Source organism: Talaromyces rugulosus, chromosome V (assembly GCF_013368755.1).
Source record: "Talaromyces rugulosus chromosome V, complete sequence".
Classification (NCBI taxonomy): domain Eukaryota; kingdom Fungi; phylum Ascomycota; class Eurotiomycetes; order Eurotiales; family Trichocomaceae; genus Talaromyces; species Talaromyces rugulosus.
In genome coordinates this window covers 1,177,550-1,197,494 of record NC_049565.1, presented here as the reverse complement: position 1 = coordinate 1,197,494, position 19,945 = coordinate 1,177,550, and the positions used below count along the sequence as shown (strand labels likewise).

General features: G+C 48.2%; 8 protein-coding genes across 8 annotated transcripts; 5 read left to right on the top strand and 3 right to left on the bottom strand.

The window, feature by feature from the left end:
- Positions 1–254: 254 nt before the first annotated feature.
- On the bottom strand, positions 255–5,649 carry TRUGW13939_08960 (uncharacterized protein; the record flags this gene model as incomplete). Its single annotated transcript, XM_035492085.1, has 5 exons — positions 255–1,310; positions 1,377–2,819; positions 2,899–4,097; positions 4,165–4,747; positions 4,804–5,649. 5 exons carry the CDS (start codon positions 5,647–5,649, stop codon positions 255–257), a joined length of 5,127 nt encoding a protein of 1,708 aa, XP_035347978.1.
- A 347-nt stretch (positions 5,650–5,996) lies between these two features.
- On the top strand, positions 5,997–6,629 carry TRUGW13939_08959 (uncharacterized protein; the record flags this gene model as incomplete). The annotated part of the gene is made up of 1 exon (XM_035492084.1): positions 5,997–6,629. The coding sequence occupies one exon, from the start codon at positions 5,997–5,999 to the stop codon at positions 6,627–6,629; it is 633 nt and encodes a 210-aa protein (XP_035347977.1).
- Positions 6,630–7,088: 459 nt separating this feature from the next.
- On the bottom strand, positions 7,089–8,063 carry TRUGW13939_08958 (uncharacterized protein; the record flags this gene model as incomplete). The annotated part of the gene is made up of 1 exon (XM_035492083.1): positions 7,089–8,063. The coding sequence occupies one exon, from the start codon at positions 8,061–8,063 to the stop codon at positions 7,089–7,091; it is 975 nt and encodes a 324-aa protein (XP_035347976.1).
- Positions 8,064–9,861: 1,798 nt separating this feature from the next.
- On the top strand, positions 9,862–11,534 carry TRUGW13939_08957 (uncharacterized protein; the record flags this gene model as incomplete). The annotated part of the gene is made up of 2 exons (XM_035492082.1): positions 9,862–10,223; positions 10,292–11,534. 2 exons carry the CDS (start codon positions 9,862–9,864, stop codon positions 11,532–11,534), a joined length of 1,605 nt encoding a protein of 534 aa, XP_035347975.1.
- A 544-nt stretch (positions 11,535–12,078) lies between these two features.
- Positions 12,079–12,936, bottom strand: TRUGW13939_08956 (uncharacterized protein; the record flags this gene model as incomplete). Its single annotated transcript, XM_035492081.1, has 3 exons — positions 12,079–12,607; positions 12,676–12,758; positions 12,841–12,936. The coding sequence occupies 3 exons, from the start codon at positions 12,934–12,936 to the stop codon at positions 12,079–12,081; spliced, it is 708 nt and encodes a 235-aa protein (XP_035347974.1).
- Positions 12,937–13,591: 655 nt separating this feature from the next.
- On the top strand, positions 13,592–15,221 carry TRUGW13939_08955 (uncharacterized protein; the record flags this gene model as incomplete). Its single annotated transcript, XM_035492080.1, has 3 exons — positions 13,592–13,714; positions 13,778–14,962; positions 15,021–15,221. The coding sequence occupies 3 exons, from the start codon at positions 13,592–13,594 to the stop codon at positions 15,219–15,221; spliced, it is 1,509 nt and encodes a 502-aa protein (XP_035347973.1).
- A 671-nt stretch (positions 15,222–15,892) lies between these two features.
- On the top strand, positions 15,893–18,805 carry TRUGW13939_08954 (uncharacterized protein; the record flags this gene model as incomplete). Its single annotated transcript, XM_035492079.1, has 4 exons — positions 15,893–15,910; positions 15,986–16,188; positions 16,266–18,341; positions 18,400–18,805. 4 exons carry the CDS (start codon positions 15,893–15,895, stop codon positions 18,803–18,805), a joined length of 2,703 nt encoding a protein of 900 aa, XP_035347972.1.
- A 578-nt stretch (positions 18,806–19,383) lies between these two features.
- TRUGW13939_08953 (uncharacterized protein) lies at positions 19,384–19,760 on the top strand (the record flags this gene model as incomplete). The annotated part of the gene is made up of 2 exons (XM_035492078.1): positions 19,384–19,448; positions 19,517–19,760. 2 exons carry the CDS (start codon positions 19,384–19,386, stop codon positions 19,758–19,760), a joined length of 309 nt encoding a protein of 102 aa, XP_035347971.1.
- Positions 19,761–19,945: the final 185 nt, after the last annotated feature.

The window sequence follows — 19,945 nt, the reverse complement described above, 5'->3', positions numbered from 1 at the left end:
GTAGATTATGCCTTGATTGTTATCAGCTATATTCATCGACGTGTAGTAATATTGCAAAAAGTCCTTGATATCGGAAACATCAAGTGCTATCAGAGATATTTGAATCAAAGTTTTATATGAGGTAGCTCAAATTACGAGTCGGAGTCAATAGAAATCCATAGCCAGTTAAGATTGCAAAGAGATGCAACTAGGTCATTTTGTTCTTAATGTACAATTTGGTCATCAATAGAATCCACTATGAGGGAATTATCTATCTACTTAGAGGCCAATGGTATTTCTACCCGTTTCAGAGACTGTACCAGGCGTTTCCAAACTGGCCCAGCATCTTGGTCAACCGTGCGAGAATTAAAAATACGGGAGTCACCCTTCTCGTCTGAAGAGGTAGGAGATTCTGCATTCGTCAAGGTTCGAGGACAGCCAATGACAATCAAACCGGATCGGGCTCGGGTCAATACAACATTCAGGCGCCTCAGATCGCTTAAGAAGCCAATATCTCCATGTGGGTTACATCGAACGGTGACATAGATGATAATATCGGCTTCCTGGCCCTGAAACCCATCGATGCTGGTGACTGTAGCTGAACCGGGTAGGCGGTCTTTCAATATTTTGACCTGTCTTGTGTATGGAGTGAGAACAGCGACAGATACCGATGTGGAAACTATCATACGATAGATCTCCTTGCAAAGTTCCGCCTGGAGCAGATTCCCTTTTGAGCGATGGCCAACGTCCTCTTCCCCAAGGCATGGAACAAACACACATCGCTCCAATTGCCCTCCAGAAGACGGGATCTCGGGCCATGGGAAACCGTGTTCTGGCAGGGTGTTTCGCTCACATGAAGTGTCTGCTTTGAGCTTCCCCTCATAGAATTCCTGAGAAGGAAAATCACATATCTGTGGATGCATTCGGTATTGTACATTTAGCATAACCCTTTGCAGCGAGCCTGCCGGTATATTTTCAGCAATGTACAAACGCTCAAAGAGGGAGATCTCAAAGCCTAGAATCTTTGTGTATTTCCTCACAGTGGCGCGCAGCTGGACATGGTCCCCAACCAAGATTGCTTTCTGGCAACCCTTTGTTAGTGGTACGAGTGACATTGGTTCTGTTTGTTGGGACGATTCATCAATTATAACGATGGGAAATTCCTCGCCTCGGAGGAGACCTAGTCCGGCTCCAGCACAGGTTGTGAAAATCAGCCGGGCCTGTTGAATACGTTCCAGGGCCTGGTTTCTAGAGGTTCGATTATGGCCAATCTCTTTGCGTTCCATTCCATCACAAGTATACCCGAGTAATTCCCGGTCTACTTTCCAAATCTATTCGGATCAGAGTAGATGTTAGCATAGCCACTAAAATTAGGATAGAGCTACATAGAAGCTTACATTTGTGGACACTCGCAGAGGTCTCAAACCAGTTTGTCCAGCAACTCCTAGATAACGCTTCAGAATGTTATCCACTGCATTGTGAGTAGGAGCTGTCACAAGAATACGATCTTCTGGTCTTCTCGATATGAGCTCCTGCAAAATTACAGCCACTGTTTGCGTCTTTCCTGTTCCAGGAGGTCCCCATATGCACGTCAAGGGAGCTTTGAGCGAATATTCCACAGCCTCATTCTGGCATTGGTTGAGGTCGGTTCGGTATTTGTATCTATCACCTAAAGAATCATGCTTCAATGATTTGTTTTCAACAAGTAACGGATATAATGCGCATGCCCTTTCTTTATCCTTGATTAAGCTAACTAGCGAGTCTAGCATAGCTCTGGAAGTGACAAAGGAGCCACAGTGCTTCATCCGCCACCGAGCCGAGACACAATAGTGCGGGGGATAAGACAGGCACATAAAGGTTACCGAACCTTGTGTGGACGATTCAATGGTTGCATCAAACATTGGTTTTTCAGTGAGGAAAACATTTTCTGGATATCTAGCCAGTTGAAACTGGACATGATCCCCAGCTGCCAAGCGCTCTAGCTGTGGTGCATCTAGGCGGCGATGGCTAACTAGGACGGGAGGCTCAGAGGAGAGAGTAAACGGCTCAAAAGCCCACAGATCGTCTTTACGCGAAACTGATTCGGATGCCTCTTCGCAGTGGTCGAGAGTAATGGCGAACATATGTCGAGTGAAATAATCCCTTACGGTGGGGGACTCATGTATCAGCCTCTCACTTGTGTGCGCGAGACCGTCGAGATAAATATCAAGCAACTGGTCCGGAGATTTCAATAGAAGACATGCATCTTCCACTATTCCTTGAAACGATTCTAGCGATAATGAATCGATCTCACCAAGGATGGTTTTCATTGCCTTCAGTGCAAATATGCCACTCGTGCTGGTCGCCTGGAACGTCGCCTTTAGCAGGCGTAAGCTCTGTGCTTTTAATGTTCGTGACAGGGACCAAGGGAAGTTTTCTTGCCATGGAGAAAGTGCTGCAAAGAATACTACGTGGCCGGGTGTGTATACTAGGCCCTGGATCAACCCCTCCAGTAATTCCTCTTGCATCGCCCATGCTGCTACTGCCTCAGACGATTGGAGATAGTGCTCATATATGTTCCCGGAGAGACTGGTCCCAGCAGTTTCAAAGCATACCTGCAAAATTGTCGAAATTTTGCCTTGCAAAGAGGCCTGATCTAGTAATGAGATATCCCCTGATTCAAAAAAGCCGCGAATATCATCCGGTTGGGATGTCAAATCCGCCGTAGCCAGTTCAGGAATCGTGAGAGGAGGCGGAACCTTCTCAAACAATGGAATAGTCTCCATGGTGTCAACGCTTTCCATCCATAAATCTAAGACCTGGAATGAGTTCACGTCGGTGTTGCTAATGACATATAATTCCTATATCTTGTAAGCTGACTCCGTTCTCGCAGCGATAACCAAAATCCATGGGTTGACTACATTCAAGGCAATCACTTACTGCAGCAACAATATCATCCCGGTATACTCGTCCTATCTGGGTTTTTGTATGTGCACTAAACCGATCCAACGCGATACTCGTCACCCAGTCTCGGTTAACCCCGGCATCAATTGTCTTCTGGCGCTCCCGATTACGATTTGCTACACCCTGAACAGTCTTGTAAGAGGAATCGTTTTTGCCTGGTCGTCCAATCCATACGAATGTGTTTTGTCGTCTAGACTGGTATAATTGAAAGACATTATGGTCGTAGTATAGGTGGTATGTCGATTTCGTAGCATGAATACGACCACGGCGATTACCGGGCTCTTGTGTATGTGGGAAGGCAATAACCCTTACCCCCTGCCCTACCAGGACTTCTTCTTCAGGGGCTATTTGCTGTTGAATGTAGATGGCTATGGTTAGCCGTTCGTGGACTTTCAGTACGAGAAGTTTTCGGTGGAATTCGGAAAATGATTTTGCAATCACTTCGAACAGATTTGCCAGGCGATCGTCAGTAGAAAAGATACGTTTCCATCGCATGCCCGGATAGTCCAGATGAAAAGGAATCAACTCTTGCCTGTCAAGAATGCCTGAATAAAGGAGGCCGTTCATTACCAAAGAGGGATACTCAATCGACGTCGGTAACTCACGAAGCAACCAGCGGCGCTGTTCGGGTGTCATTGCAGGGAGGTCAAAGTAATGAAGCAGCTCGCTAATATTAGCCTCGCTCGTCTGACAGCACCAGTCATGGACTAAACGTAGCATAGAAAACTCAGAGCATGTCCGCGGCTGACAGAGAATAGTCTCGATGACTTCTCTCGTATCGTACTTGCTTCGAGGAGTTGGTGCCAGCAGCTTTTTCAGTGCCTCTTTCCTGGCCTCTTCGTGTAGTATGTGCAAGATAAACCCTTGACTGATATCTTCATCTAGTGGAGGCGGTGTCGCAAGTCTGTCCGGGATCTTGATGCGATTTCCATCAACGCTGAGTGAGTGTAATCGATTGAGCTCCTGGCATTCCCTACTCAAGGCGCCTTTGTGGACTGCCCATTGTAAAAACAGTTTCTTGACACGACCCAAGCTAGCACTGGTATATCGTGCAAAATATTCAATCCAATCGTCTACTGTGATACCCTGGAATGATACGGGGGCTTGGCCGGGTGGATATTCAGCAGGCTCGGACATGGTGGTTGGGACAAGATCCGGATCCCAACAGACGAAAACTTGCCATATTTATCAGTGCGCAGAATTTCTTAGGGTAATAGTACATAGCCAAATAGGATGACTTACATTTATCTCCATCCAAATCTCCCCCTGACATCTGATCAGCCGTGGGCCTTTTTCCCTTGACGGGGAATATGATGCAGTCCGTCAGGTGGGCAAGTTCTGGCTTATCGACAGCCTTCAACTTCCGTAAGTCACCTGGATGTAAACAAGGGTTCCTAGTCACTAGCACTTCACAGCTGTGGATCGTTCTAGGGCGCCTCCCATACATGTCGTCGGTGACGCGCAAGAAGCACTCCCCTTCCTCGAGGACTTCCCTAGGGTCGCATATACCGAAAACCAGTCGAGAATCAGGTACCAAAATGCGACACTTGTGCTCTTGTCGTTTATTGAGCATCTTGGTAAGCTCGCTGTTGACTAGACCACGTAGGGGGCTAGCAATCTTCTCGATTCCACCCAAAACCAGTTTCTCCACGAGATCTAACCGACCTAGGGAACACAAGACAACAAATGCCACTCCTGGGTCTGTTAAAGAGTCCTGTAAGCGATGAAAGTGTTCCCGCTGCTTTTTCCATAACACGTCTTTCGTGATTCCGAGTGCGTGAAGGAGAAGCACAATATCATCGTTGAGATATCCGTATGTATAGGGCTTAATTATCAGTTAGACCATACAACCAGTCTAGATGGATGGGAGGAAATCTTTACCTGAGAATAGTCAACCACAGCAAAAGAAGAATCTGTTGTGCCTGAGAACTTTCGCATTGAAGCTCGAAATTGGAAGTAACAGCCTTTGCGCAACTGGGGTTCCAAAGACACGATTCCTTTGTATCCCTTGAATCGAATTTGAAAGACAGAAGGATGGTAAAGTTGGTTATGAATGACGATTTTCAATTTTTGAGACAGGAGCCTGGCAGTGCTCCCTCCGACCAAGCCGCAGCCATCGGTAAAGTTATATCCCGATGCTTCAATATCGTCAATGTCTTCATATCGGCCACATGCAACCTTAAGGAGAGCATGGCAGGACGAAAAGAGCAGCCCGATTCGTTTTGCCTTTTTAGCGACAGTTTGGATTTTGGAAAAGTCCCCGAGAGATTCTACCAGTCTAGTCACCTCCTCTTTCGATCCACGTAGTAAATAGCAAGATCGCGATTTCAGCTGACTGTTGCTATGACCGTAAAAACTGTAAAGTATCCCATTCAATTTTATTCCATGCTGGAGCAATCGAACTAGGTAGTCGCCCGTTTCTCTAGCAGTACAGCCTTGCCACTCGTCTTCGACGACCTTACCCAGACGAAAGTCGGAGAAAGATAAATGGATCAAGTGGGCTATCTCTCGAGTGCTAGTTGCACGGTTTTGATCGACTTTGATAAACTTCAACTCTAGTTTTTGAGTCGTTCGAGAACATTCGAGGTCTAGCGATTTGACCCATCCACCTGGATTCGTTATTTTGGGGCCAGGCAACTCATTAACATTGTAGCACCACTTTGAGTCTGTCAAGAGAAATTCGGATTGCAGAATTTGTGAAAATGAACCCAAGCTCTGGGGTGCCATGTTTAATGTGTGATAGAGATAGACGAGAGAAGGCGAGATGAAGCGACCGATGAGCTCTGTTCGTATGCAGAAAAAAATCGAAGCACCCCTCGACAGAATTATCGAATGGCTGCAGCCACTGGTTGCTTGCTGCACTTCACATTGGTGCCAGGTAAGTGACGGGGCGTAATGCGGTGGCCGGAATCCCTGTCGAAAGAAGCAATGAGATGTGCAGGTGGCGCCCTATAGCCTCCCGTGACTTCTCTCTCTTTCTCTTTCTCTCTCTTCTCCCTCATTTTATCTTCACTACAGCATGTATCTCTAAAAACTTATTCAAGCAAATAACCAGAATTCGACCCAACACAGCGATGTCTACAGCTGTCTCGGTCTATCTCATTGGTGCACAATGCACTGGAAAGACTACTCTCCTTGCAGCCTTGAGAGAGACTATCAAACTGAAGTATCCTTCATCGCCATTTTCCGCAGTTACTGAGGTTGCCCGAGACGTTCTGTCCCAAAACCAGTTTACGCGAGAAGATATAACAAGCAATCCCGACAGAGCATTACAACTGCAACAGCTTATCCTCACCGCTCAGTTTGAGAAAGAGACCAAACTCGCACACAGTATGATTCTATCAGACCGGTCAGGGGTAGATCCTATTGTCTATGGGGTGCAGTATGGTCCTCCTCGCGCCCAGAAGCTCCTCGAAAAGTCACTCGGGTGGCCATTTCTGCGTGATCGAATGAAAAGGTCACTGGTTTTTGTCTGTCCACCGCACAAAGAGTGGTCGACGGACGATGGAACACGGCTAATGGCAGACTCGTGGGAGGAGTGGTACAATGTTCATCTTACATTTGCCCGAGTTCTACAAGAAAACGACATCCCATTTTACGTTATCCCAATGGAACTGGTGGATCTAGAGGATCGAGTTGACTATGTCCTGAATATGTGGAAGGTGTACGGAAACCCGGCAACTAGGATTAGTATGCATATTGAGTAAAACTATCCCTCAGTGTCGTCCAGTGGACAGGCTATGAGACGCGGAGGATTTGGCATGGAGTATGCGCCGGTAAGCGACATCTGTCTGGTTGTGCCAAGTTATACATCTAGACAGCACTGATACTAAAAGCCACTAATACTATAAATAGGAAATCATATGATTTTTGGACAAACCTATAGGAATCGAAAAATGCTTGATCTGGAAGGTTAGTCCGCCATGTGTCACTCGCTACGCATCATATTTGTGTGTGCTGTACTCGGTTTTGGGAGAATAATTATCTGGGCAGTTATTTCTGTGATCCCTATTAATACAAAAATAGAGGGTTTTTGAGGCTAAATTTACAGAAGAAGAATACAAATTGCAAATTTATCATTGTTCTATTACTGATAATATTTTGCCTTCGAGAAGCCTTAGAACGAATAGCACCACATTCAAACACCCAAGTGCCCACTAGCAGTTTTAACTTGATGCAGCTCTTACTTTGGCATTTGGAAACAGATCAAATCCATTCATGCCGACAAAGTTGCCGTCCCCTGTATTCTTCTGGGCAATAGCCATGACAGATTCTCGATTTTCCTCCATCGTGAGTTCAGTTGAGCAAGGGACTCCGCAATCAGCCCCATAGACGATATGTTCAATACCAGCCATCTTCACGGCAGGTTCCATACCTGTCGCGGCAGTGGCAGCAGTGTCCATATAGATGCGACTCATTTGCTTCTTCATCTCCTCCTTGGTGATACGAGCTTGATTAGGAACCCACGGCTCTAGCCCAAGTAACAGTACGCGCCCAGACAGGGCTGGAAAGGCGCCTCCACTGTGGGCAAACACCCAGGTGATTTTAGGAAAGTCGAGAAAGACACGTTTGTATAGCATATCGGTGATGGTTCGAGCGGTATCAAACGCAACATCAATGAGAGCAGATGGTCGGCCGTCTTGGCCCCGGACGTATGCATTCGGGTGGACAAAGACAACTTCTTTTCTGTTGTTTAGCTCTTCCCACACAGGGCGTAACTGTGCATCTCCCAGGCTAACACCATTCCGAAGCGTAGTCACAGCAAAACCATCTGGCTGAATCGAGTCGTGTGTGTCTTGATTTCGCATTCTCTCGATTTCTTTCAAGGTTTCTTCTGGCTCATCCGTTGGCAACGCGGCAAGTAAGCCGAATCGTGACGGGTATTGACGGACTATAGATAATCCAAAGTCGTTTGACTTTCTCAGTTGATCTGTCGTTGGTGGGAGACTTGACAGCATTTGCATGGAGACACCGGCGCGATCATTATAGGCCAAGGTGTCCTCTGCATTGAACCGGGGTGCTTCTGAGAGCATGAAGTGGATATCACGAAAGGCTTTTACTACACCAGCATCTTCTGACGCAGCCCGTGGAAGGGAAAAGTGGCCATGGATATCTAACCAGCCACTGGGTGCGTCGGCCATCTCGGTAGTACCGATGCTTCAATGCTGCCATGAAAATCTTAATTTCATCATGTTCTCCCCATTTTATATAGGAAAAGACTTTTGATAGGTTATTAAATGAAGCCGAAGCTTATATCCGTGAATGAGGAAAAAGAATTGCGTAAATGACGTCAACTAGTATAAGGGGGTGGGATACTCTCGGCTTTAGAACGTTATATCCGCCGATTGTTGACTTATATGTGTAAGACCAACGTGTCCTCAGAAACAGCGTACGACATTTAAGCACAGTCGTATATGGACATAGTTACCAATTGGCAGTCGCGCGAATCTTCAGTAGGGCATTGTGAAAATGGGACACCATTATATCCCAAAGGATATTTGAACTTCCTACCGTGGTAGGTTCGACTCGATCCGTTCCAGAGCCGCAACAACCCCTTGGACCTTTGGTGGTTACAAAAAAGGATACAAATAAGCGGCTTGCTCATTTGAACCTTGACCTAGAGGCAGTATGTATATTACAATTATGAGAATGAGACACAGTGGGTCACCGACAAATACAGAGCCGCTGATTGGTGAGAACCTCTTAGTAAGCGGGTCCCGGATGCATCCAACCGAATCCCAGACCCTTATCAAACAAATACAGTCCCCAATTTTGTTGTCTCCGTTGCAGACCCCCTTATTTCACGTCTGCCCTCGTCTCCTTTTTCGCCGCGCAGCTGGCGCGTCACACCAGATAAGCGACAAAGCCACGTTGCTTTGACGGCATGTGATCAGGCGACACTGCGGCCCTGCCTGTCAATTAAGGTTCAGTGCGGCAGAATCTGTGCTCCGCAATTGGCCGTTGATATTTTAGCTTTGCCGCCAATCGAGATAATCGCAGCAGCAGCCAATGGACAGCGAGTTCCAGACCCATAGCTGCCATCGGGCCCCGCCGCCCCGCTGGACTAACCCGAAAAAGCTCAAAATGTCCGTGGGCGAGGGTTGCCCGTGACCGCTCCTTCCCTGTGATGCGGGGTGAGCAAGACCATCGTCCTGTCTCGTATAGCGCCTTTTCTTCCCTCGTCTCACTGGAGACACCCGAGTCAGATCCGGTGCCCGTTGCCCGTTAATCTCCTGCATGCGGCGCAGCACCATTCAGGGCGCTCGCCTTTTCCTCGTCATGGTCGGATTGTGCCATGACTACCGAGATCCGGCAAATCTGCGCAAGCCGCCGTGACTGCTTCCTCCGACATGTATCGCGAGTCAACTGATGTCGCCGGTGTCGTCGGGCTCCTCCATCTGCTATCAGCATCCACTGATCCAGGGCAGAAAGCCTGCTTGGGCCGTGGCATCCTCGTGAGCTGTCTTTCACCGGTTCGTGATGTTACCCCACTGATTGGCCGCTAGAGCTATTGATGTTATCTGTGGCCCCGCTCGGACGCTGTCGCTTCTGTCATCGTGAGATATTTTACGGGTTAGGTCGGCTTTTCTAGCTTTCCCCTTGATATTCATGATTATCCTTTGTTCGCTGTAACGATGTGAAACTCTTGACATCTTCCCACCTTGGCCTTTGTCCAACCTTCTTTCTTCACGCGCCAACCCGTCGGCGAAAAAAAAGAGACTTCCCGCTATCGTCTGCCCTAAAATCTAAATACTGTCAGTCTCCTTAGCGCCAATGCTATCGCTGCCCATTTATACACAACTTCAAATGGATCTCCACCATTCGAGCATTCTTGAGACAAGGAAGGGTAGGAATAATTTTCACTGTCAATAAATGAGCAGCTATCTCAACTGCATTACACTGCATTTTTGCGGCCGGTAGCCGCAAGCTAGCAGGGCAATGTCCTCCGCGCTCACCGGGCTCGTCGCCAGGAGCATGTACGGAAATGTCCCGCCAGATCCTCATACGCGTGCGCAAGACAATCCGACTCTCCTGATCAGCTGGTGGTGCACCTGTTTCTCGTTCGTCATCATCCTCGTCAGAGTCATCGGTCGATACCAACGGACGAATCGATTCTTCACCGAAGACAAATTCATGATTGCCAGCATAATCCCGCTTTTTGTCAGGATGGCTTTCGTTCACGTTGTTCTGATATGGGGTACAAATAACACGAAAACACACTCACTGACCGAGCTGGAGATTCACCATCGAGAGACTGGGAGCAAGCTTGTTTTAGTGTCAAGGATATTCTACGCACTCTAGTAAGCACTGCGTTTGCGTTGCCCAACGTCTAGAGCAGAGTAACTAACCGGATTCGCAATTTTCTTAGTATCTGGATGGCAAAATACACCGTTTGTGAGTTCCTCCGACGACTGACCGGCATGGTATGGACACGGACTTTTCAAATCGCCCTTCGATCCATCGAATACTTCCTTGCTAGTACACTAGTCGCGGTTATAATCGCCACATTGGTCGAGTGCCAACCTTTCAATCACTATTGGCAAGTGACCCCCGATCCAGGCCCTCAATGCCGACTCGGCTACGCGAATTTGATGACTATGGGAGTGTGCGACATCTTGACGGATTTCTTCCTGGTGGCCCTACCTGTTTCCCTCTTCGTCACGTCGGCCATGACAATCAAACGCAAAATTCAGCTTACTGTTTTGTTCGCCTCGTCATTCGTGTTGGTCGCTATCACTGGGTACAGAGTACCCTCGGTCATCAGACGGGATGGTCTACAAAGCTTTCGTTCTCTCCTTGCTTCTTTTGAGATACTAGCCGCCACTGCAGTTTCAAATTTTGTCGTGATTGGGTCCTTTGTCCGTGATCGGGGTCTCAAAAAGGCCAAGTTTAAGCGCCCTGGAGGCTCGCTCTCGATTACTGAGAGTGCCGATCAAAGCTCGGTCAGACGAACGACACTCACTCAAAATCACTGGGGGAGTGACGCGGATCTGGTCCGTGACATGGGTATCCGGATAGACCCTGAAATGCACGCTGTTGAAGCCAACAAAGTCCGCCCTGCTCCAGTAGCCATGACAGGCGGGGTGGCTGAGGGGTGGACATTCAGCCAGGGTCATCAAAGGAACGACCGGGCTTCTACTGCGGGTAATTTCAGGTCCCAGTCGCATTTATCAGCCTCTGGCGATTCAGAGAGCCTGAAGGTCTCGCCAAGACGTGTATCCTTTCATGACGTTGGTGGTCTACTCGATGACTGTGATCCGCCGTCGCCTACCACAACTAGAGCGCCTTACCCACTTCCTCGCTCCTCGTCTCATCTCTCTACACAGTCTACAAACACAGGCATGTCGCGATATATGCCATATGACCAAGGAAGCGATCCTCCTTGGCAAGACGTCGGTGGTCTTCTCTCTCCTTCCGATTCTTATACAAGCAACTCGCCTGCTAGCAACGTATCCTCTAGCCACAACCCCAGGGGCAACCCGGAGACTGCTCTCAATCGACCAGCTCCTGCTTACTATCACCGCGAGTCTGACGAGTATCATAATATCCCAGACCTCGAACTACATGACGCAGGCGGTTTACTCTCAAATACAACCTCTAATACGAATTAGACTGGTGCTCGCGTTACCAGTCGGGTGGTCATGGTGGTTCCTTTTTGTTTCTGTTTAAATTTTTGCATATGCATTTATGGCGTCAATTATTTTATTGGATATACCCCAGGGAGGAACATGTACATTGTTTTAGATTTGATATATATATTTACATATAGTGGCTATAGAGCGACTGTTCATAATTTATACTTTATATTGATTGATTGATCCTGCTATTTTATAGTAATGTTATTTCAAACATCAATTGATTGATTTGATGATATCAATTTCGACATAATTCAAGAAACGGACATAAATACATCATTGATACAATTATTGATCAGGCCAATCCAGGGGTTGTACCTTGAAAAAAGCTAGAAAACAAAATATCAAGCTTTAAATCCCAGACGCCATTACACCATGCTTTCTCTTTTAGACCTGTTTTTTTTTTTTTGATATTGTCCCCCGTTGTGGTCTTCTCGTTGGAATTCGGTTTTTGTTTAACCCAATGATATACCCTTCCCGACGCAAGTGTATATGATACCGACTTTGTTCACAAGGCAGCTCAAATAACCCATCGGTAACTGGCATACCGACCAGCCGTTTCACTCTTTCGGATAATTTTAATGACCTGGCCACGTCGCAGGCCAAGGTAACGAGAAACAGGGTCAGAAAACTGAATACGAGGTAGCTGCGATTCTTTCAAACGGTAGCGATCCAACAAACGGGCTTTTTCCTCGGCGCTCAACAGAACATGTTTTGGCACAAGTTCGTGGCGTGTGATATTGACGAGCAGGTCGGATTCTTGAAAATGCTCGCAGATTCGCTTGTCGAGGGTGGTGAGAAGACGCACGGCCGACGGGGAGATGGGTGTCTGCGTGACGAAGATCCCCGAGTGGTAGTTTCCTTCGTCGACAGTGTGGATGAACGCGCGCACTTGTTTGGCGCCAACCCCGGTCGAGTCGGTGCAGAATTCGACGTATATTTGTCCACAATCCGGGACGGGGTCTGGGTCGGTGGCTCGTCTCTTGATTCCGGTGTGTTTGGCCTTCATGGCTTCGGATGGTATGGCAACGACTCTCATACGGCTTCGTCTACATAGCAAAAAAAAGGACAGGCTTGTTAGCTTTGTACGCGATAAGTGTTGAAAGATTATGCATACTCAGGAAACCCCATGGAATCCGTGTATTTTGCGGTAAAGTCTGCAAGGGAAATCCCCAGCTCTTCTTCGGAAACCTCATATCCCTGCAGATGGAATCAGGTCAGCAGGAAACTTCAACGTTTGGATCTGTCATGCTCTTTTTTTTTAGAACTCTGATGAACGCACCCGATCAGACAACATAGAGTGGACAGTCTTCCACGTATGCCAGAGTCGAGTGACCTGACGCTCGGCCTCCTTGGAAACACCTGAAGTCTCATCCATGATATCTTTTCTCTATCTCTCTCTTATGGGCGCCGCGGCGCAGGAAAATCTTTTGGTCGCGACGGCAGAGGAGAGCGCGCGCTCGTGCAGCGGACAAGTTTCAGGGCGGGCCTCTTTCGAAAACTGATAATCAACTGGTGCGAGGCGCGGCAGGTCGAGCAACACAGGTTGTTTTTGTTGCAAGCAGGCGACAGGAAATAATAACGAAAGAAGAAAGCAGGAAGCAAAATGATCGCAGCGGCGCTAGCGTTGCCCGAACGTTAAAATAAATTCGGGGCTAGTGGGAAACCGGTCTTGGCGGCCCGTCGAAGAGGCCAGAATAATCGGAGAAAATTACAAGCGAAAACAAACCTCTCAAGGATCGCATCGCATAATCAACTCTGTCGACCGAGGGTCTTCTTTCGCATCGTCCCCTGGCTCAATTCACGTCTTGTGGCCGGTCACTTGCGCCTCTCTTCTCCCCCGTCTTCACCTCACAGTAAGTTCAATTCTTTTGTTTTTCTTCCGGTTTTTTATCCCCACTCTCGCATCGGCCTCTGCATCGCCAGCAACTCGTGACCAGGCTCTCTGTCTTCAATTCCCTGACAAAATCCACAAAGGACCCTCACGCTGACTTCAATTGTCCGTCTTCTACCTAGGCATCAATCAAGACAACATGTCTGCCGCTGTCTCGGAGCCCGCTGGGCAGAAGGCTCGCCCCGTCAAGCCCGATGAGGATGCGTACAAGGCCAGCCTGGCCCAAGCCGAGAAGGAGCACACTACGGCTCAGGAGAAGCTGGTTCGTGCTGATGGATCCCTGGCGTTGTCTATGGTGGTTTGCTAATTGGATTGCTGCATATAGAACCAGATTAAGGCCAAAATCGAGTCCGCCAAGCCCAACAACCAGGACTCGCCTGCTGCCCAACGGCAAAAGGAGCTTCGTGCTGAGCTCGCCGCCATCCGTCAGAAGCAGCAAGGGTTCAAGTCTGCCCGTTCAAGCACCCAGGAGAAACTGAGCGCTCTTGACTCGAACCTCAAGGCCCGTGTTGCCGAGCAGAACAACTCTCGTAATAAGATTTCATTCAAGAACGTTGAGGAGATCGACAAGGAGATCTCTCGCCTCGAGAAGGATGTTGACTCTGGCAAGATGCGTCTCGTGGATGAGAAAAAGGCTCTCTCCGACATCTCTAGTCTTCGCAAGCAGCGCAAGAACTTTGCTGGCTTGGACGACGGCCAAAAGGGTATTGATACCTTGAAGAAGCAGATTGCCGATCTGAAGAAAGCCATGGACAACCCCGAGGCTCGTGCTCTCAGTGACAAATATAACGAGATTACAAAGGAGCTTGATTCCATCAAGGGCGACCAGGACTCTGCTTTCAAGACCCTCAACTCCCTCCGTGATGAGCGCACAAAATTGCAAAAGGACCAGCAAGCCAAGTTCCTGGCCATTCGCGAAATCAAGGACACCTACTACAAGGCTCGCAAGGCCTACAAGGAATACGAGGATGAAGCATGGAAGGTCCGTCGGGAGCGCCAAAAGGCAGAGCGTGATGCCTTTGAGCGCGAGAAGAAGAAGAAGATTGCCGACAAGAAACTCGAAGAGGCTTCCCAGCTGGCTTATACTGATGAGATTCTGACCGCCCAGGGTCTTATCCGTCACTTCGACCCTTCATACAACTTCGCGAGTCTCGGTCTCGATGATGCCAAGAAGACTACTGATGGTGCTTTCCGTGCTGAGGTTGGACGTACTGTGGATGACTCCGACATCAAGGGTATCAGAGTTGTAAAGAAGGACGAGCGCGAGGAAGACTACTTCAAGGGAACAGGTGGAAAGAAGGGCAAGAAGGGAAAGAAAGGCACCACCGCCTCCCCTGCTCCAGGCACACCCACCGAGGGCAAATTCAACCTCAGCTTTGGCGTCATTGAGGACTTTGCCAAGGTCAAGGTTGACCAGCCCATGAGCCAGGGCGATGTCCCTACAGTCGTTGAGAAGCTCGCTGCCAAGATCACTGAATGGAAGAAGAACCAGGCTTCCAAGACCCAGGAGGTATGTCTCCATGTATATTTCCGCTCAAACTCAAAGCAATGAGCTAACATTTGAACAGAACATCAAGAAGGCCAAGGAGGAGATTGAGCGCTTGGAAGAGGAGTCTCAACGCGCCACCGACCACGGCAAGAAGGTCGCTCAAACCAACGCTGGCGTCAACGGCCATGTGTCTGCCGAGGCTGAGGCGAAGCAAGAGGAGGACGGCGCTGCCGATGCTGCCGATGAACTCAAGAAGGCCTCCCTCGAAGACAAGGCATAAATAAACCGAACGATTCGTTAGATCGTTTATCTTTGGACAAACTGCACACAGTCTTTGAAAAGCTTTTGACGTCGCTATTACGTTATTGCATAGTACGCAGTCATGATTTGTGCATTTTGAAACACCCTTCCAGACGATATTTCCCTCTACTTGGAGGGTATCTTCAAACCGTTTGGCTATGCATTTTCCCCAGCTCCCCCCTCTCACATATACATCTCATTTCCTATCTTTCATATCTTTTACTGTCTAGTGTATTTTTTCCTGTGTGCTATGACTTAAGAACCAGCGTCATTTACTCAAAATAATTCTCGACTGCGGTCGTCTTGTTTTTTATTTTCATGTCTATTCTTCTTTTGTTGACGACCTGAGATTGGACAGGGACTCTTGCAATACCACATGCATTGCTCAATAGCACCCCAAAAATAAACCCTAGCAAATATATAACAAAAATTCTTACACTCCGTGTGAAACTCCCTAATACGGCTTCAATGTTTATTTGGCTAGCCAGCCTACATCAATTGATACATGTAAATCCCGGGCCGACTATTCCCCGCCGCAGCTTGTCCCGCGATAAGCAAAGCGGGTCGATCGAAGAGCTTCAGAAAAAAAACCAAATCTGCGGAGCGGGACAATCGAACGACATACTGCAACGTCTTGCGCCACCACTCGCAATGGGCAGAGGCAAAAAGGTACGTCTTCTTTGTTGCTATTCGCATTTGGTATTTCAATAGTGTCTTTTGACTAATGGATATTCCTCAATGCAGTTTGGCAAGAGAGGCGGAGGAAGCGGCGGCGGCGGCGGCAGCCGTGGAGTACGAGGAAGCTGGGAAGAGCTTGAGAAGTCGAATGCCAAGTACGAGAGCTACTATAACGACCATGGAATCATTCCGGCCGAAGATCAAGAGGCTTTCTGGCCGGCATTGAGAAGAGAACTGCCCAATAGTTTCCGTTTCACCGGCTCGAGAGGGTACGTCATACCTTGGCTCGCTCGAAGTTCTATTTTTTTTTACTTATTGGCATGAGCTAACGATCAATCTTTGACAGACATGCGGTCGCTGTCAAACAGCGCCTGGTGGACTTCCATATCCCCCAGATCACCTCCATTACCTACGAAGGAAACGCTGTTGAGCCTCCGAAGCCCGTACCATGGTATCCCGATGAGCTCGCGTGGTATATGACGACCCCGAAAAAGGTCATCCGGCGTTTCCCCCCTTTTGCTTCTTTTCAAAAGTTCCTCGTGGCCGAAACAGAAGTTGGCAATATTACTCGGCAGGAGGTTGTCAGTATGATACCACCTCTGTTCCTCGATATCAGACCCGGCATGACAGTATTGGACATGTGTGCTGCCCCTGGAAGCAAGTCAACCCAGCTGATGGAGCTGCTTCACATTGGAGAAGAGGATGCCACGAGAAAAGTTATGGAAGACATCAAGCAGGGCACGTACGATCCCTCTAAACTCCCCGCTGGCCTAGAGGATTACGGACGAACAACTGGTCTCCTCGTTGCTAACGACAGCGACTTCAAGCGAGCACACATGTTGGTTCATCAAATGAAGCGACTGAACTCGCCAAACCTTCTTGTTACCAACCACGATGCGACCGGATATCCATCCATCAAGCTGCCTTCGCCACCTGGGAGAGAGCGCTTCAATAACTACCTCAAGTTTGACCGAATCCTTGCCGACGTTCCATGTTCTGGTGATGGTACAGTACGGAAGAACCCCACTATATGGAAAGACTGGACACCTGGAAATGCCCTTGGGTTGCACGCGACGCAGCTGCGCATCCTGGTCCGGGCTCTTCAGATGTTAAAGACCGGTGGGCGTGTTGTCTATTCTACCTGCAGTTTGAATCCGATCGAGAACGAAGCCGTGATTGCTGCTGCAGTTGCGCGCTGTGGAGGGTCGAACTTTGTTGAAATTATCGACTGCAGCCAAGAACTGCCGGATTTGAAACGAGCAGACGGACTGCGGTCGTGGAAAGTCTTGGACCGCGACTGTCGTGTATGGAACAGCTGGCAAGAGGTCGAAGAGCACAGGAAAACTGCGGGTATATCCGGGCTAGGTCGGCTATCCAGTACGATGTTCCCACCTTCGAAAGATCTACCTCTGGAGCGTTGTCTCCGAGTCTATCCACACCATCAAGATACAGGCGGATTCTTCATCACCGTGCTGGAGAAGAAAACCGAAATCAAAGCTAAGCCAGAGAATGTCGACAAGGTTGTTCCAAAAGCCTCGGTTGCTGCTGTCGTCGAAGAGCTAGAGCAAAAAACGAAGGATAATAACGGTGGGCCGTTGGACAAAATCGAGAGTCTCGATGACATCGTACCGCATAGCACGGGGACTGATGGAAAGGATGCCACTGTAGCAGAGTCTTCTCATCAGCCGTCATATACCGCAACCTTAGACGCCCCAGCATCACCCAGCAAGCGATCTAGCGGCCACCTTGAGGACCAAGTGCCTACGAAGCGCACTAAGCTGGAGAATGGGACTGAAGTTATTATTGGCGACCGCCCTGTCCACCACCCACCTCCATCCGCTGTCGAGGGTCAAGAAGACAATACGGATTTCCCCAAGGCAGAGGCCCCGGCACAAGCGAAGCCACCTGTGAAGCGAAAGCCCGGGCAGCCGTTTGAGGAGCCCTTCAAATATGTCACTGGCACCGAAGATGAGATTACAGAGATTTTTAAGTTTTACAATATCTCCGATCAATTTCCACGGGATCGATTTATGGTGCGGAACGCAGAGGGATCTATGACCAAAACGATCTACTACACTAGCGTGCTGGCGCGAGATATCCTGACCGAAAATGAAGGTCGTGGCATGAAGTTTGTGCACGGTGGTGTAAAGATGTTTGTGAAACAGGACGCGCAACGTCCCAACCAGTGCCAGTGGCGTATTCAGACCGATGGCCTGCCCATCATTGAGTCGTGGCTCGGCCCGGAACGTACGGTGACCTTGACTAAGAAACAAACACTACGAAAATTGCTCGTCGAGCTCTTCCCAAAACTGGACCAGCATACGTACCAGCAATTAGGTGAGATCGGCCACCAGACCAAGGATATACAATTGGGATGTTGCATCATGAGGGTGGAACCAAGTGAATCTGAAGATGGATTACAGTAAGAGCCCGTTTCGTTGTTTTGCCCATTCGGAACTAACTAACAAAAAAACTCGCAGGGAGCGAATGGTTCTGCCTCTATGGCGGTCTATGTACTCTGTCAACCTGATGCTTCCAAAAGAGGACCGACGCGCCATGCTTCTCCGTCTCTTCAACGACGAAACCCCGGTGATACATCCGCCGAAGTTCAGATCCGAAGATACCCCAACCACAGATCTAGCATCGGACTCACAGACAGAGTCAAAGGACAAGTCGGAGGCTGAGGCCAAGGCCGAAATTGCCGATTCGGAAATGACCTACGCTCAGATTGAGAAGGATATTCCGCCTCCGATCGCCAAGACTGAGGAAGATCTGATCAAGGCCGAGAATATCCTGCGTGGACAAGAGCAAGCAGATCTCATGTCGTCGCGAGAGACGTATCAGCGCGACGGCGACGAAGAAGATCGGTTCAATACGACTGTATAGGATACATGGATTTAAATTACTCTGAACCATATTTTGCTAGTTGAAAATGCTATTAAAAAAAAAGTATCATTCCCATATCTCCATGATGGTAACTGGTGTAAATAGACGTTTGGCGATCAGTGATTCGTCGCTATTTTTAAGTAAACAAAGCAGTACAGCCTCGTGCGACATGGTCTGGTCTGGAATGATGCAGCCTGTAACCTTAAATCATACATAGCCCTAATCGCCAACGACTTAATAATTACTACTAGTGGCGCAGCGCTCAAACGCGGTTGCCTGTTGGAGCGACTCTTTCCCGATTTGGGTATAGTGTACGAGTGAGCGCCAATCAGCCACAGATCACCAAAAATACCCATGGCATCATGAGGGGGTTTTTTTTACTTTGAAGATGGGGTTATTTAAGAGAGATGAATTCCCCGGTTCGTTCTTGTTCCTCATATTGTTTTTCAATCAACAAGTTCTCTCAGTGTTCAATACTACCTATCTCCAATACTATTATCAATTGATATCATTCAAACGCATATCAAATTGACCAACCTTTTGTCAGAAACATCAATACAAATTCCAAAAACGCAACAATGGGTCTCCTCAAAACTTCTCTTCTCGTTGGTGGCGGTATCTACGCTGTGAAGACTATCATGAAGTAAGTACTACTCACTTACCGTGGCCCTCTTGCAGATGAAATACATGCTAATCGTTGTTACTCATTAGGAAGCATGACAAGAAAGAAGAAGAAATGCGTAACAACAACAATAACAACATGACCGCGCCCATGTACCAGCAAGGGCCGCCTCCGCAATACACTCAGCAGCAGCCCTATCAGCAAGGAGGGGACCAAGGTTATACCAATAACAACAACAACAACCAGAATGGATACATGAATGGAGGCTATAATCATGGCTATCAGGGATCATCCAAAGGGCAAGATAATGGGGTTGAAAAGGTCCGATACTAGCCCAGTTGCTGGGTCATGATGTTAGGATACCAAGCTGTCAAGCGTCTATTTGGGTTTAGCTATAGGAGTCTTTCTATTATCTGTTTTATACTTGTGTGTCTCTAGGGTTTATTGGATTTTATTCGATTCATAACAGTCCAGTGATCATCAATTGATTTTTAACAAGTCTTAATTTAAGGGGCATG